Source organism: Alligator sinensis, unplaced genomic scaffold, assembly GCF_000455745.1.
Source record: "Alligator sinensis unplaced genomic scaffold, ASM45574v1 scaffold957_1, whole genome shotgun sequence".
Taxonomy (NCBI): Eukaryota; Metazoa; Chordata; order Crocodylia; family Alligatoridae; genus Alligator; species Alligator sinensis.
This window is the reverse complement of record NW_005842039.1, coordinates 229,190-245,692: the sequence shown is the minus strand read 5'-3', so window position 1 is coordinate 245,692 and position 16,503 is coordinate 229,190. Positions and strand designations below refer to the sequence as shown.

At 41.7% G+C, this 16,503-nt stretch overlaps 1 protein-coding gene across 10 annotated transcripts in view; it reads right to left on the bottom strand.

Annotated features, from left to right (window-relative positions):
* BICD1 (BICD cargo adaptor 1) overlaps positions 1-16,503 on the bottom strand; it is a 273,364-nt gene that overhangs the window by 124,264 nt on the left and 132,597 nt on the right. For 9 of the 10 annotated variants that reach the window (XM_014519403.2, XM_006022501.3, XM_025202870.1 and 6 more), the window contains exon 2: positions 15,301-15,513. In XM_014519403.2, coding sequence (XP_014374889.1) covers positions 15,301-15,513 — 213 coding nt within the window. Of the gene's footprint in view, positions 1-15,300; positions 15,514-15,803; positions 15,857-16,503 lie in introns of those variants that run through there. The other variant, XM_025202871.1, reaches the window with a different exon arrangement.

Below are 16,503 nucleotides of genomic sequence, written 5' to 3'. Positions count from 1 at the left end.
GTCAGCAGGACGCAGGTGATGTGGCTGCCCTCGATTAAATCTGACAGTGACACAAGGCATATGTATTGCTATTGATAACTTTCTAAATGGAGGATTTCATAAGCAGAAACAGTGCTAGAGCTGTTGATTCATTATTTTAGGTTTCCAGGCCCAAGTAGGGTTCTAATTAATTATGTTCTTTTTCTTTCCCATTGAGCTGAAACCTTGTCAGTTTAAAAATGCAAAACATTTACGGCCTTTTTTTCATTTGTTTGTGGAAAAGTTAATAGAAATTCAAACAGAACAACAGGATCATAGGATTTTTAGATTCTTGCTGTAATTTAAGGTTTGATTTCATTTATAGTATATAGGATGATTTATTTTTAAATAAAATTGCCACTCTGATACAGAACTCCACCTACCAGGACAGACTTTATAAAAAGACCTACCTACTCAACTGAGGAGAAATAGTAATTCATAATGATTTCTGCATAATTACTTTGTAGTTAGCTTCTATGAACTTCTAAAAATGTTTATATGGGATAAAACAGAGAATAAGTTATCAAAAACCTCTGTACCAGAAACTCAATGGACCAGGAGATCCCCTTCATACATCAAGAGAATGTCTAAATCATTTAGTTCATTTATATCCAATCTACTTAATGAGGAGTGTAGGTTTTATACAGAGAGGGCAAAAGCAACAATACCAATTATCTATCTCTTATAGTTAACAAAACAAAAACAATCTGCAGAGGTATAATCAAGTGTGGACCAAAGGCAGGTTTTTGCTGTAATTAAACAAATTAATCTTTTGAGAAGCAAAAATCTTAATTCCTTACCTGTTTGACTAGAATTGCCCCACACATTTATTAGAAGTATTACAAAAAAATAAAAATAAACAGAGGAAAAATCAAACTGGGGTATGCTTTCAGCTTTTAGGCAGTGATTCAGCGAGACATGTAAGAACATGCTTAATGGCATAGTTAATGGGACCACCCACTGCTTTCTGAGATTTCCTACATGCTTTAGCTCCATTCTTACAAAAGGATGAGTAGATTTGATGCTTTATTCTGACGGGGACCATATTTGATAACTTCCAGGCACATTGTAAAAGTGTGTGTGTGTGTGTGTGTGTGTGTGTGTGTGTGTGGCAGGAGTAGAATCAAGGTGAATTAGGAGGGTCAAGCTGAATTAGGAGGGTCTTGGTGCTGACAGATAACCAAAAGCCTGATTTCATCTTCAATATATTCCTAAATTCATAACCACAACTACACTTGACTCTTCAGAAACAGAAGAGAAAAAGGACCCCCTGCCAAGAAAGTTTTAATTTTGACTATTCTCATCTTTGCCCCCTTGTTTTGCTTGGCTGACCGATTTCATATCTGGACATATTAAGGCTGCTTTAGAATCTGTTTCTGGAAGTGTTACTCCATTTCCCCATGCTGACCAGAATTTGGATCCTGAAATTGTAATCAAAGAAGTATTAATTTATTTACAATACAGACTTTGCTTTAAGGCCAGATTAGTGTTCTGCTAGTTCCTGCTCTTGTTCCCACTCCTCTCATGAGAATAAGCTATCAGAGAAAGCAAATAAAAATGTAGTCTGTGAGTTACTGCATAGTAGGTTGAAGGCAATACAGCACAGGGCCATAACTCACAGAATTCACATTACTAATCTGCTATCCCATCTTCATAGGCATGCCTGAAACATTGATAGGGAATAATAGCCCACCTTTAAACCCATCTCACTAGAAAGCTGACATGTTTGTCATTTCAGATGCACTCTTTATTTATATATACTTCGAAAGCCAGGGTGGTTAGCACAGTCATTCTGAGTCCTTTCCATTGACATTTAAAAAGAATCTATTATGCTGTCTTCAAGGACAGCAGAAAAGTGTTGGCTGAATTGCTACTATAACATGCCGTGGGGGAGGAACAGGAAGACTTTACGTAAAGAAAACACACACGTTTTATGAAAGAATGTTACAGAAGCTGCCAAGTTGTAATTATGTATGAGCATCTGCACGTACACATCTACAGCATTTGCCAACAAAAGTGCATTTCTCTCAATCCTGAAGCTTAAAAGTGGATTTGACCATGACAATGAAAGAGTGATAACACTGTCTGACCTCAGATTGACTCGGTGCCGTCTTCCTGGATGCTGACTGGCACTGACTACAGAGAATGCCTAAAAATAAACAGTTTGTCTCATATATAGTAATAAGGCAAAAATGTCATCTGAATGGATTCTTTAAGTTTGTCACTATTCACCTTCATGCCATCTTCCTCTTACATTCTTCCCCTTGAGAAGTGTTTGCCACAGAAGATACAATTAGAGCTTGTGATGAGCGTCAAGAACTTAAGTAATTTCACTGTAGTGCCAAATTATAATGAGTTTTGGGGTTTCAGTCAGAAGAGGGAATTGAGTGAGAGAATCTTCTCTCTGGAGGACAGTACCCAGCAATGGCACAACATTGCCATCATATAGGTATCTCTGGTTTCCAAGAACAGTCAATCATTTTCTAAGTTAAGGGCCCCTTTGAATTCAATAAGGAACTGTGCCTAAAAAATAAAGACATAATACAGACCAAATACATCCAAAACATGCTCCCTTCTCTACTTCTCTGAAGGTTTCATTGGTATGGTTCTGCTTGTTTTATTTTTGGGCAAAAATTATTACCTTGATGAACTCTTTCTCTAGTATCTCAGTCACAATAGATTAAGCTTCACCTCAGCCTCAGTTCACCTAACAAGAGTTCCCATTCTTGAGTCAGAACATAATGAATGCTCTTCTCCATGGCACTTGCAAGACACTTTTATAACTTACGGAGCTCGCTATCACAAGGGACTCTGGTGAATCAAGTTGCTATTGTTAAAGGAGAAGAGAGACAAGACATTTCAAAGAAAGCTGATTATTGAACAAATCGGGCTGCAGATATTCTGAAGTCTATACGAAACAACTAGACAATACTACAGAGGTATGATATTAGTGTTTGGCTGCCATTTATTATTTGTACTGTGGCTGTACTTCATGCTCTATTAGATTAGTCACAGAATAAAAGGATGGTCCCTGCTTGAAAGAGACTGTGAATCTTCTGGTTTCGTTACACGGAACTCATTTGAATCACTAAATCCATGGGTGCCTGTATAGGTGCGAGGAGGTTGCTCCATCAGAGCAATTAATCAAGTCTGCTGGAGTGTGCTAATTAGTAAGCTCCAGCCAGCCTCTACGTCTCATGTATCAGCGTCCCCACACTTCAAAATGGCAGCAGGGGAGTCTTAACAAAAGCTTGTTCAATGAGCTTTAATTAAAGCACCCCTGCCACCATTTTGAAGCGTGGGGATGCTGATACATGAGACTTGGTGGGCACTTTAATTAGAGAGGCTCTGGGAGCTGCTCTAATTAAAGCACCCCACCCCCAGAGCACATGTACAAATGCCCCTTGAGACCACAGGTTAAGTCAGTTACATACTGTTTCAATCATGAAAAATGTCAAACCTTAAGTATTTTTGATCCACCAAAAATCTTCTTTAGGAAGCCATAGTCTGGGTAGTGGAGTGCCATGCAGAAAGCCTTCACAAAACTTATTTGTCCATAGCTTGCTTTAAAACAAAGAGGACAATATGATCTGAATCCAAAATGGCTGAGGCAGACAACAGAATGGGAAGACTGGCAGTGCTACATCCTTACTTAGTGAACATAAGAACAGCCAAATGTGAAATCAGATAGAACCACAATATGGTCGGAGGTCGCCAGGAGAAAAGACCCATGTGGGCCTTGTCACTATCACGACTGCACTGCTTGCATAGTGATTACTGGGAACACCTTAGCTTTGAGATCTCGCGCTGTTCTGTGATGGAAGGAAGCCCCAAAAGCAGAAAATATGGTAAGACTGCAAGGCATGTTCTAGCACCCAACTGCTCAACACCACCAACTGCTCCAGGCAATGCTAACACCTTTCTGGAGAAAACTGCTCAGGATATCTGGATATCTGCCAACATGGCTCAAAGGAAATTTGTTAAACCAAGGACAACAATAAATTTCCTTTCTTTAAATATTTCAAGAAATTATTACCAATGCCACATGTCAATGAGACTGGCTCTGTCTGCTTATCCACTCACGTTAACTGATTCTGACATTAGCTGATGTTTTCTTTTGAGCAACAAATGCTACCATAATAACTTAAGCAGACTGAAGCCTCAGCCTGTGAGACGCACTGGAAAATTTTCTCTTTTTGGCTCAACTCTGTGCAAACCAGAGTGCGGGTCAGCACAGAACCTGGCCTGCTGTGCCTGAAGAATTCAGATGACACTACAAAGGTTCTTAGAACAGCCTGCTCAGCATTTAATAGCAAACCTACAGCCAACAATTGATTCAGCTTCTCACACCACCTGAACGGACTTAGAATGGCTAAGACTAAGAATAGAAGTTATTCTTAACCAACAAATCAATACATAAAAAGACTGAATCAGCACAGATGCTTCCCATTGGGGTTTCCTCATCTATGAATAAGGACTAGTCCGACTCTTATATACCAGGGGGAACAGATCCAGTGATAAACATAGATATTAACACTTTTTATGGGTTGGAGGCAACACAGACCAGTGAAGGAGGAGACCTGGGTTGTCTTCCTGGATCTGACACCAACCTACTTTGTGATCTTGGACAAATCTTTTTAGCCCATTTTGCTGTGTCTTTGTTTAGCCTCTGACTCTTTGTCTGCTTGCCTACTTAGACTATGAGCTCTTCACTGAGCTCTCTTATTATGTGCTCAAAATGCTTAGCACAACCGGCCCTTAGCTCAGCAGGGGTTTCTAACTCTTACTACCATACAAATAGGGCTAATCATTCTCAGTGGTTTCTGTAGGTACCTTTTTGTCAGTAAACTCCTGCTTCGGTTAATCAATGCAAGAACTGCAGTCTATTCGTGTTGGGGGTCGTAAAAGTCCCTTTCTGGTAAGGAAAAGATGTAATTTGAGAAATTAAAACAAGGCACACACTGGAACTATACCATGTTCTCTTAGTGAAGCTCCATTATCCTGCCTAACCTTTGACTGACCTCCTCACTGTCCATTGTTTAAAGCCTTTTTATTCATAGCGGAGCTAAATGTCTGAACGTTGTCAGAGGAAAACAGTGTCATTTATGTGTCACATCAGAAATGTGTATCCTAAGTCATTGTTCCAGGCTCATTAAACAGGAAACAACACCGACCAAAGTGTTTTTGTTAGGCTGTGGGTATGTTTGAGTTCTACAGCAACAGAGTTGGGTTAAAATTGCTCTGAAAAAAAAAAAAGTATATTCAACTCAAATTTTCAATTGCTTCTGTCCTGTCACCTTCAGATGGCACTGCACTTACAGCAGAGAGCCCTGAGAGGCATGACCTTGCTTGAAAGTGTGGCAAAAATTATAAACATCCATAAGATTATAAACAAAATTTCAGTGAATGTTAAAGCTAATGCACTATGGCCCTAATTTGGTTTCACATACAAGTGTTGAGTGATTCACTTGAGAATGCACAAAACCATTTAGAACCGTAGGACAACTTTAGTATGACAAATGAGTTGGGAATGATGATGACTGGCTGCCTTACAATTATTTCTTCATCTGATCTAGTATTTAATAAGTTCATTCAACAGTAATTTAAACAAACTGATTCATAACCAGATTCAGAAAATTTCTGCTGCCTGCAATCAGTGCTCCTTCCATAATAGATAGGGAATGTTCCTTAGTAGCATAGCTTATTTTCACATTCTGAGCAGCAATCTAGCAGTCAGTGACATGAAGAACAGTAAAATTTCCCAGGTAGTGCAACTATAGGTTGTTTTTTTTTGGCAAGCACATGGAGGACAGAAAAGGTGATTACACAAGACTAGGGAAACCATTCAATACATATAAATATCTAAACACCACAATGCACAAGAAAATACTGCTAGGCAAAACAGGTCAGCACTAACAAGCAGCTTTGTCAGCAAACAGCAAAGCAGAAGATCTCTACAGTTTTGCACCTCTATTGGTTTATCATTGTTCTGATTAGACAATTTCATGATGGCAAGTTGGGAAATGCAGTGAAAGCTGGGAGTTTCTCTAATCTGTTTTCACTAATAAAGGATGTAAAAACAAGGCAATGTTTTTGCATCCACATTGTTTAGTATTTCATTTGCTATTATGCTTCTGGTTGCTTTTTGTGATCTCAATATATGGATTAGGATTTGATACAATTGTATTGTATTTATATTAAATTCAGAATTGATCAATACCTATTTAATCCCAGACAACTGTCAGTAAAAAATAATGATGCGTGAGGAAGTTGTCTATGAACTTCTGTTTGCTGATGAATGCCTTAGTTGCTCATTCCCCAGATGATATGCAAATTAGTACAGATCCCTTTGAAGCTAGATGCTCACATTTTGGACAGATTGGTCGCCTTGATGGCTAGGGACAGACATTACACATAAGTGATTGGAAATCAGTTCAAAATTGTAACCCAACAGAAGTTCAGTGCACATAAACCACTTTCAAAATGGCCAAAACCAGTTTAAGAGAAACCTGGATAGATGTAGTATCAGACTTCACTGATTAAGGTTAAATCAGTTTATTGAACTTCTGTCCCAGATTCAACTAGCTCACAGTCCTCCAGCCTCCCAGGATGTTTTGCATCTCCCCTACAACCCCCCTTCCCTCCCCTCTTGCAGGATGGGCGGGCTAGCCTTGGCCTAAGCTGTCTGCTCCAACCAAGCAGGGAGGTATGCTCTAGCGCCCACTGGCTTTTGTCCTGGGCCACTGCAGGCATGTGGCTGCGCTTCTGGAATCAAAAGTGAATGTCTGTTCACTTGCTTATTGGTTCAGTCTATGCAGTTTAGATTAACTTGCAAAGATTGAATTGATTCAGCCTTGGGCTTTTTGACTGTTGGTACTTAACCATTAAGACTAAAGCTGTGTATCAGATTGCTCCTGATAAAACTTATATACCATCAACTGTCACCATGAGAAGACATGTCATTCAAGCTGCAGATTAATTCATCTATTGGGGTCTCACTCGTGTGTGACATTCACATCAGTAATGAAGTCTCCAACAGAATCACTAAAATTAGTGCAGCCTTTGAAAGCCTTTGGGATAAGAGAGACATAACTTTGCATACAAAACTGAAAATCTATGTGGCAGTAGTCCTGGTGTCATTACTTTACGTTTGTGAATGAGACAACCTATAGAAATCCTTTCAATGACCTAATGAAAATAAGATTGCAAGACAGAATCCCAAGTACTGAATTTCTTTGGTAAGCAAATGTCTAATATAGGTGCTATAATTATGTAGACACAACTAAGGTAATTTGATCACATAGCCAGGATGTCTGGTAATTGGCTCCTTAAGAAAATCCTTTCAGCTGCTTGCAGAGATAAGCATTCCCACCGTGCAAATCAACTGAATAATAAAAATCAACAGCAGGAATGAGCTACTTCTAGCAAATCTGACATGACCCCAAGGAGCCCATCAAGCTTAAAAGTACTTTAAAATGTGATGCGCCTGCAGAAGAAACAAGATAGCTTCAATATTTTCTCTTGGAATTTTACCATTTTAGAGAAACTGAAAAACAGGAAAAGCTTCAGACTCAGGTTGGTTATTCAGCTACTATTCAATAAACAAGATGCCTCCCTGGCCTTGCTCCTTGGTTCATTTATATGGGAGATCATGCCTAGCTAAACTGGAATAAATTCCTCCCTGGTATAATGACTTCTGTGTCAGAACAGTCTAGCTCCATCTATTTCAACTTCAGGTAGTTGAAGGCTGCTATTAAGTCCCCTCTCTGTCTCCTCTTTTCTAGACTAAATAAACCCAGTTCCTTCAGTCTTTCCTCATAAGTCATGTCCCCCATCCGCCTCACCATTTTTGTTGCCCTCCGCTGGACTCTCTCCAATTTGTCCACATCCTTTCTGTAGTAGGGGGCTCAAAACTGACTACAGTACTTCAGATGTGGCATCACCAATGCTGAATTGAGGGGAATAATCTTTCCCTTGACCTGCTTGCTGGCAACACTCCTAACAATGCAGCCCAGTATGCCATTAGCCTTACTGGCAACAAGGGCAACTGTTGGCTCATATTCAGTTTATTGTCCACTGTAACCCCTAGGTCCTTTTCTGCAGAGCTGCTGCCCAGGCAGTCAGTCCCCAGCCTATATTGGTGCATGCGATTGTTTCGGCCCAAGTGCAGGACTTTGCACTTGTCCTTATTGAACCTCATGAGATTCCTTTTGGCCCAATCCTCCAATTTGTTTAGGTCATTCTGAATCCTAGCCCTACCCTCCAGTGCATCTACAGCATACTCCCCGCCAAGCTTGGTGTCATCTGCAAACTTGCTGAGGGGGCACTCTATGCCATCTTTCAGGTTGCTGATGAAGACAATGAACACAATCAGCCCCAGGACCAACCCCCACAGCACTCCACTTTGCCAGCTAGACACATGCCATTGATTACTACCCTCTGAACCCAATGCTCCAACCAGTTTTCTATCCACCTTACAGTCCATTCATCTGGCCTGTACTTCCTTAGCTTCCCTGCAAGAACGTTGTGGGAGACCATATCAAAAGCCTTCCCAAAATCAAGGTCCATCACATCCGCTGGTCTCCCCACATCTACACAGCCAATCACCTCATCATAGAAGGCAATCAGGTTGGTCAAGCATGATCTTCCCTTGGTGAATCCATGCTGATTGCTCCTAATCACCCTTTTCTCCGCCAAGCACTTACAAATGGATTCCTTGAGGATGTGCTCCATGATTTTTCCAGGGACTGCAGTGAGTCTGACTGGTCTGTAGCTCCCTGGATCCTCCTTTTTCTCCTTCTTAAATATGGGCACTATGTTTGCCATTTTCCAACCATTTGGGACCTCTCCTGGCCGCCATGAGTTTTCAATGATGATGGCCAATGGCTCTGCAATCACATCAGCCAACATCCAGACCCATGGACTTGTATATGTCCAGCTTTTCTAAATAGCTCCTAACCTGTTCTTTCACCACTGAGCGTTGCTCACCTCCTCCTCAAATTGTGCTTCCCAGTACAGTAGTCTGGGAGCTGACCTTGCCTGTGAAGACTGAGACAAAGAAGGCAGTGAGCACTTCAGCCTTTTCTGCATCCTCTGTCATAAGGCTGCCTTCCCCATTCAGGCAGGGACCCACACTTTCCCTGATCCTCCTCTTGTTACTGACATACTTGTAGAAACCCTTCTTGTTACCCTTCACATTCCTTGGTAGCTGCAACTCCAGTTGTGCTTTAGCCTTCCTGACTTCATCCCTATATACCTGAGCAGTGCTCTATACTTCTCCCTATTTATTTGGCAAAGTTTCCACTTCTTATAAGCTTCCTTTTTTGACTTAGTTCACCGCTAAACCAAGCTAGTCTTCCTGCACATCAGGATGGTTTGTTCCTGCACTCTCAGTAAGGAGGCTTGAACTCATAACCTGCTGGTTCCCAGCACCTCACACGAGCCCATGGACCACAGATATTGATTTGTCTAAAGCCAGTCCAAACCCCCACCTCAGTGAATAATAAATAAATACAGTTTTTGGTGGTCTCAAGGAAGCTAAACACTATTTACAAATTCAAATTTAATTCAGCAAATAGTTTTGGCTGAAAACATGGTTAAAGGTATTTGGAAATGGCATCTAGCTTTAGAAAAACCATTTAGAATATTTTCTTGGTGTTCTGGACAAGCTGGAATGAAACATCTTGATGTTTTTTAAATGAAACATTTTAATATTCTGTTTTGAAAGGGCATTTTAATTTCAAAATTAAATGTAAAAGGCATAAGAAATCAAATAAACTGAAATGCTTTATTTTGGGTTTTACCATTTTTTAACTTGATGTGAAATAATTTTTAAATTTTCTATTTCATTATCAAACCAAAAATGTCATTATTTGGGTAGCTCTGAAACTAGGCATCATAGCTCAGATACTTCCTTTATAACATATCAAGACTTCTACCCCTTCAAGGAAGTTTGGTAGACCCCAGATGTACAAGTCATGTATTCTCCATCATGGCCCGTAAACATACTTCTACCAAACAAGAGATACAGCATGTTCTGAACTCGATAACCCACCAGAAACAAGAAGTCAGAAATGCCAGTTTTATAAGACATTGGTATGAGTTCTGCCAAGAGCACTGCATTTCTTTCCTTCTTTGAAATGAAGCCATCCTTAAAAGTAACACAGGTAATGTTTGTAAGGAGATAATGCAATTATCTGCAGCCTTCCATTCAGCAATTCATGGCTGGAATATAGAAAAATTCTGTAGTAAAGCAAGCAGAGTTAAGAAAATGGTCACTAGTTTGGATCAGAGAGATAGCTAAGCCAAGAACCAGCTCAAGATCCCCTAAGGAATTATACATTGCAATACTCAGCATTGCTGCATGTAGAAGCTTTACCAGGCTGAAATTAAGTGAATAACTGGCGGTAGCCTGTTCCAAAGTTTGGCCACCCTCATAGTCAAAAAGTTCCTTCTAGTCTCCAACCTAAATTTTTCCACTATTCCTAGTCCTGTCTCCTACAATCATTAAGAAAAGCCCACCTCCAGCCTCTCTATAATCACCCTTCAGGTATTTGAAAGCTGTTACTGAATCCCACCGGAATCTTTTCTTCTCCATATTAAATAACTGTAGTTCTTTCAGGCTTTCCTCATAAGTCTTTCTTCCCAGGCCCCTAATTATTTTCATCACTCTGTGTTGAACTCTTTCCAATCTGTCCACATCCGTCCTGAAGTGAGGGGCCCAAGACTGGACACAGTACTCCAGATGTGGCCTCACCAGTGCTGAACAGAGCAGAAGAATCACTTCCCTTGATTTGATAGTAACACTCCTGTTAATACAACCCAGTAAGCTGTTGGCTTTTTTTCTTGCAAGAGCACTCCGGTTTACACCACTTCACTCTCAGAATTAGGCATCTGAATAAAGACTCAAGAGAGGTGCCTCCCTAAGCTCATGCTTCACAGCCATGAATCTTTCCCTAAAGTTAAGTGCCCAAGCCACCAACTTGTTCAAAACAGGCTGAAGCAGCAAGCAATGCCTCCTTGTATTTAATAGCTCAATGGGTAGAGCACTCCAACAGAATATGGGAGACCTTTCAAGTCCTTCTTCTGCCTGAGGGAGGCAGAGAAAACAGAGAGGGAGACATGCATATATGAGGCATTCTGGTTATAGAATGCACCTCACCTGGGTCCCAGTCTGTGTTCTAATTATTAAGTATTTCTTATTAAAAAATTAATTACAGCAGAGCAAGAACCAGTTTACCTCTTTCCAAGCAAATGTCCTAACCACAAGGCTACAGAGTCATTCCCACATCCATGGTCCCTTTCATTCTCTGACTCAATGAGTATTTTAATTATTCCATGCAAAGGGAAACAGTTTCAAAGGATCAAGAGAGCCCTCGCCTCACAACACCCTGTAGCATGCATGTGATGCACTCTCCTGAAAGGTGGGAGATATTAATTCATTTTCTCTCAGACATAGAGGTCTCCAGGTCCTGGATGAGTACTGTGAATACTGAACTACTGGATAAAAGATGATTGTCACTGCTCCTCCTCTTTCATAAGGAAAGGACCAATCCAACAACCATGTCCTGAAAATGCCTGGTATATTAAGCCCTGTAAGTGAGACAGATTAGAGGGTGACAGATCTTGATGGGGCTAGGTCTGAGCTAGGTCTTGAGCTACTTAGCACTGTCAAAACTAAGACACAACTAAGGCCTACCTAGAAGCAGATCTTTATGTGCTTAAGGACCTTTGCTGGTAAAAATTTAGGAGCCTATGGACTCAGGAGGCAGCTGAGTAAGGTTTCTGATTATTTTACTTTTAGACACCTACAGTGGCAGTTTCATGACACTTATGTGCCTAAGTTCTTTTATGGCTCCAGCACTAGGATGATACACTGTATTTATTAAAATATAAGACGAGGGGTTTTTTCCCCATTCAGCATGGGGGGCTGGGAGGCTGTTCATCTTAGAATTGAGCGCAGGCCAGGGAAGCAGCTGCTGCGATTCCAGACAGGGCTAGGGTGGCTCATGTGGCAGGTAGGGGGCGCATGGGAGAACAGGGGGGAAGGGTGTGTGGTGTGGAGGGATCACAGTGGAAAGGGCAGCAGGAGGTTTGTGGGGGGAAAGATGCATGGGGGGGAGTTGGGAAAGGGACACCTGGTGTACGGGGGGAAAGCACGGAGGGACACATGGAACGAGGGGCAGGCAGTGAGGGGGGGATGGTAGACGGAAAGGGCACATGGTGCAAGGGGAACACAGAGGAAAAGGCAGATGGTACAGGGAAGAGCACAGGGAAAGGGGGACAGAGCGCAGGGAAAGGGAGTGCAAGGAAGGAGTGCAAAGGGACGCATAGGGCATGGGGAAGTGGAGTGCAGGGAAGGGGCACTCAGTGCAGGGAGAGCACAGGAAAAGGACCCACAGAACAGGGGACAGCATGGGGGAAGGGCACTTGGAGCAGAGGGGGAGCTGCTGCAGCTCTGGCCCCAAACCCAGACTAAGGCTGAAGGTTGAAGCCAGAGCCACCACTACTGTCTAGCTTGGGTATGTGTTCCATGCCCCCAGTGGAGATAGGGCCATTAGCTATAAAAGTAAAACAGGGGGCAGGCACAGCGGGCAAGTAGCAAGGGGTGAACAAGGGGCATGGGGCAAACTGCTTGCCCCCCACTCTCCCCCAGCCACTGCTTTGCTTGGGAGCAATGAATTTAAGAGGACACTCCAATAACTAGATCTAGACATGAAAAATTGAAACAAATTTATAATTTTCCATCTCTGCAATCTAATAATTGGGATCATCTTAAATTTGGGGCTATCTTAGATTTGAGTAAATATGGTAATAACAATTTTAATGGAGTTGTTTGTTAACTACAGATATGCAAAGGTATTAAATATAATTTAAGATCCTAAAAATGCAAAGTTTTTATATTTCATGTTGAATTTTGAAGAGCCGAGAACATGCAGTGCTAATGTTGCACAGCCAGGGGGACTCTGTGAACACATCTCAGCATGGCTCCCTCAGTCTGCCTGATGACAGATGGCAGTGTTGCATAGTCAGCCCTGATTGGCTGATTCAGACCTGCAGCACAATGTGGGATTGTGAAGGGGGTGTGTTTTGTTCCCTGCTCAGCTGGAGTAGTAAAGTCCAGAGGGAACAGAAGCAAAGCACCCTGGGATGCTGGAGGACTGTGCTTTGGTATGTCTCAGAAAGATAAGTTATATAGATTCGTGCTTTTCCAAGGGCAATTGTCCCAGGAGTCTTTACAGGCTATTTTTCTCCTAGAGTGGCTATTTTTACTCTGAGAGAAAAATCCTGAATAGCTGTGCACTGGTGGTTTTTCCTGGGGCAGCAGTGACTCTCCCAGGAAAAAGTGAATGTCTGTACATGGCCACAGGGGCCAGCAACCCTATACACAACTATGTGAATGTTGTTATGGATTCCTTGGGGTTATAGTCCTAGTTCATGAAAGCAATGTATTTTCTGGTTCAGATTATGTCAAGATTATGAAAACCTCCAAAAATTCCTTGGCACAGGAATCAAGTGGGGAGAAGGAAAGTGCTTGTTTTTCAGAATGTATAGTTAATTTATTTAGATTTAAATAATAATTTGCAAATCTATTTAATCAAAATATTAAGTTATAATATTCCTATCTAAGACCCTAAGCATCATTGATAATAATAAAATGCCAAGAGCATTAAAGTAATCATTTCAATAGGAATCCAGCCAATCATCCACCCTACAGGTAAAGTCCCTCTCTCAGGAACAGAACTGGATATTTGCTCCTTGAGTCAGGGCCTTGGAGAACCAGGGGAGGGGAGGGACTGAAAGGATGGGGTCTCACAACGGAAGGATCCTGAGCTGCCTAGGCTGGCTTTAGGGACACTATCAAAGATTAGGAAGGCTGCATTGGTCCAGAGCAAGCATCCCCTGATGGAGGGCACTTTGTGACAGTGTAGTTAACTCCAGTTGTTGTACACTATTTAGTGTGGTGGTCTTCCCTTTAGTACAGCAGTGCTCGACCTCTTTAGCATGTGGGCCAGATGAGTGGGGTGCAGCCGGTCTACGGGCTGGATCTGGTGCCTGGGGCCAAGTCTATGGGCCAGATCTGGTATGTGGACTGACTTCATGCACTGGATCTGACCCATGAACCAACCCTGCATGTCCAGTTTGGGCCCATGTGCCAGGTTCAACCCATGTACCAGGTCCAGGGCTGTGCACTAAGCCCAACCCTGCACACTGGGTATGGCTGCGGACCATTCCTAAGCATCAGCCCGATCTAGTATGCACAGCCATATCAGCCAGCCCAGCAGCAGGAGAGCCGTGGAAACATTAATTGCCTTGAGGCTCCCAGAGCTGCAGCAATCAACACTGCCACCACTCAGCACCCTTGCCAAATTTCCAGACCCATGGGGAGCCATAGGTGGACCCACAGGCTGTACTTTGAGCACCATGGCTGCCTATAAATATGCCTGTTCACATTCTAATTAGGACACTTTGGAGCAGACTCAATTAATCGAGTCTGCTCTGTGTTCTAATTAGAAAGATCCAGCGTTGCTTCACTGTCACACGTATTAAGCTCCCCTGTATTTCAAAATGGGCTCAGAGGTGCTTTAAACCTTATGAAATGAGCTTTAAAGTGCCCCCACGGCCATTTTGAAATGTTGGGGGTGCTTACTGCATGTGACAGTGAGCTGTTTTAATTAGAGCAGCTGTCTAGGAACCACTCAAATTAAAATCTCTGAGCGTGTGTATAGGCAGTCCACTGTTTTGAAAAATGGTTGAGCTGACTTAGACTAATTAATTATTTGCAGTTTTCTTTTATCTACTGGAGTTTGCAAGCTTAGCAAGTCCATTCGTTCCTCCTCACCCCAGTCTGTCTTTCAACTCGAACCTGTACACTAGAGTAAGCAGAAAATGAGTGGAAGCTCTAATTGGCATAGCCATCCTGAAACAGCTGAATAATACAGAGGAGGTGAGAGAAGAGGGATTCATGAGACAGTGAAGAATTAGGGACATGTATAAAGTTAATCTCTCAGCATGGGCTGTACAGTAAAAATGAAAGCCCTACGGTGCTTTTAAAATTATAAATGGCTAAAGTGGTTTTACTTCATGCTCAAGTTTTCCAACAGGATTCCTTTTTATTTTCTAAATCCCACTTCCCATCAGGGTGTGGTGTCACTGGGACTGGTTATAGAGCATTACTCCTACATTTATAAGCTCTATGCTATTTTAATGACTCAGTGCCATGTCATTTGTTAAACTAATTGATCCTTCTCTCTCACCTCTCTCTCACACACACAGATTTACCTCTTTCAGGTCCTGGACAATAGCTGTAAGCCTCTCATTCTCTGCCTGAACATTGGTAACCACAGCTCTGCTCTGTTTTAGCTCATTCTGCATCTCCAAGATCTTCCCTAGGTAATAGGCTTCCTTAGATGCAGATTCCTGCAAGAGAGTCTCTTCACGTGTTTCACCATCTTCGGCCACTTTGCGGTGGATTGAAAATGATTGTCCAAATGCCTACAAAAGAAAAACAATACATATAATAACATCATGGAAACAGCAGAAAATCTACCTGATATAAGAAGCAACTTTGTACAACCAGGGGAAAGCACCAGATCAGCTGCTTCTAAGCTCTGAACAATTTTAAACACTGCATTTACAGCTCACCAAGATATTAGGGCCTCATCTACGTTTCACAAAATGTAACACATTAAAGCTCTCCCTCTACAAAGATCTCTCCCTACACATTGTTTTTTGTGCCTCAATTTAAGGGTAAGGTGACAGAGTTACAAAAGAAGATGAGTTACTAGATTTTTAGGACTTGAACAGGGTGAAAGAATCATTCTTAGGTGCCTTAGTTCTCTTAGGCTGCTTACAGACATTTAAAAAAACAAAAACCCAACTCCTTCATCTAAACCCGGCGAGTTCCTGCAGCATGCCTGGACGAGACACTGCATTAATTGGACCCAGATCATCCAACATCTGTACTGTATAGATCAGGAGCTTTAGTGGAGCTTTTTTGGTGTTTTTTTTAAAATCAGCTATTAGATAAAAGCATCAAAAACCCCGCTGAAGTGCCCAATCTATACAGACACCATGGAGCTGGGTCCAACTAACAGACTATTTCTTCTGGTAAATCATGGTTTTTGCTTTGTTTTTTTAACATCAGTAAGCAGCCTGAGATATTTAATAGGTGAAACAGAATTTGCTCCTGTGCCCCTGGTTAAAAACTCAGTCACTCTTGAACTAGGTCATCTAATAGCAGTATGTGTGAGTTCCCATTCTAACTCTCAAGAAAGTCAAGCATCCCAAGTATTATGCAATGCCAATCTGTATAGTGAATAGGGATGCCACATTTTATATCAGAGATAAAAAAATCAAAGATAGAGCAACCATTGCACTATAAACTTCTTTTCATTCTGTTCTTTCCACTATACACTCTGCCATCTTCTTTTCTATCTCCTATAACCAAGAGCAGAAGGCAGGGCAGGGTGGTATTTTATAGAT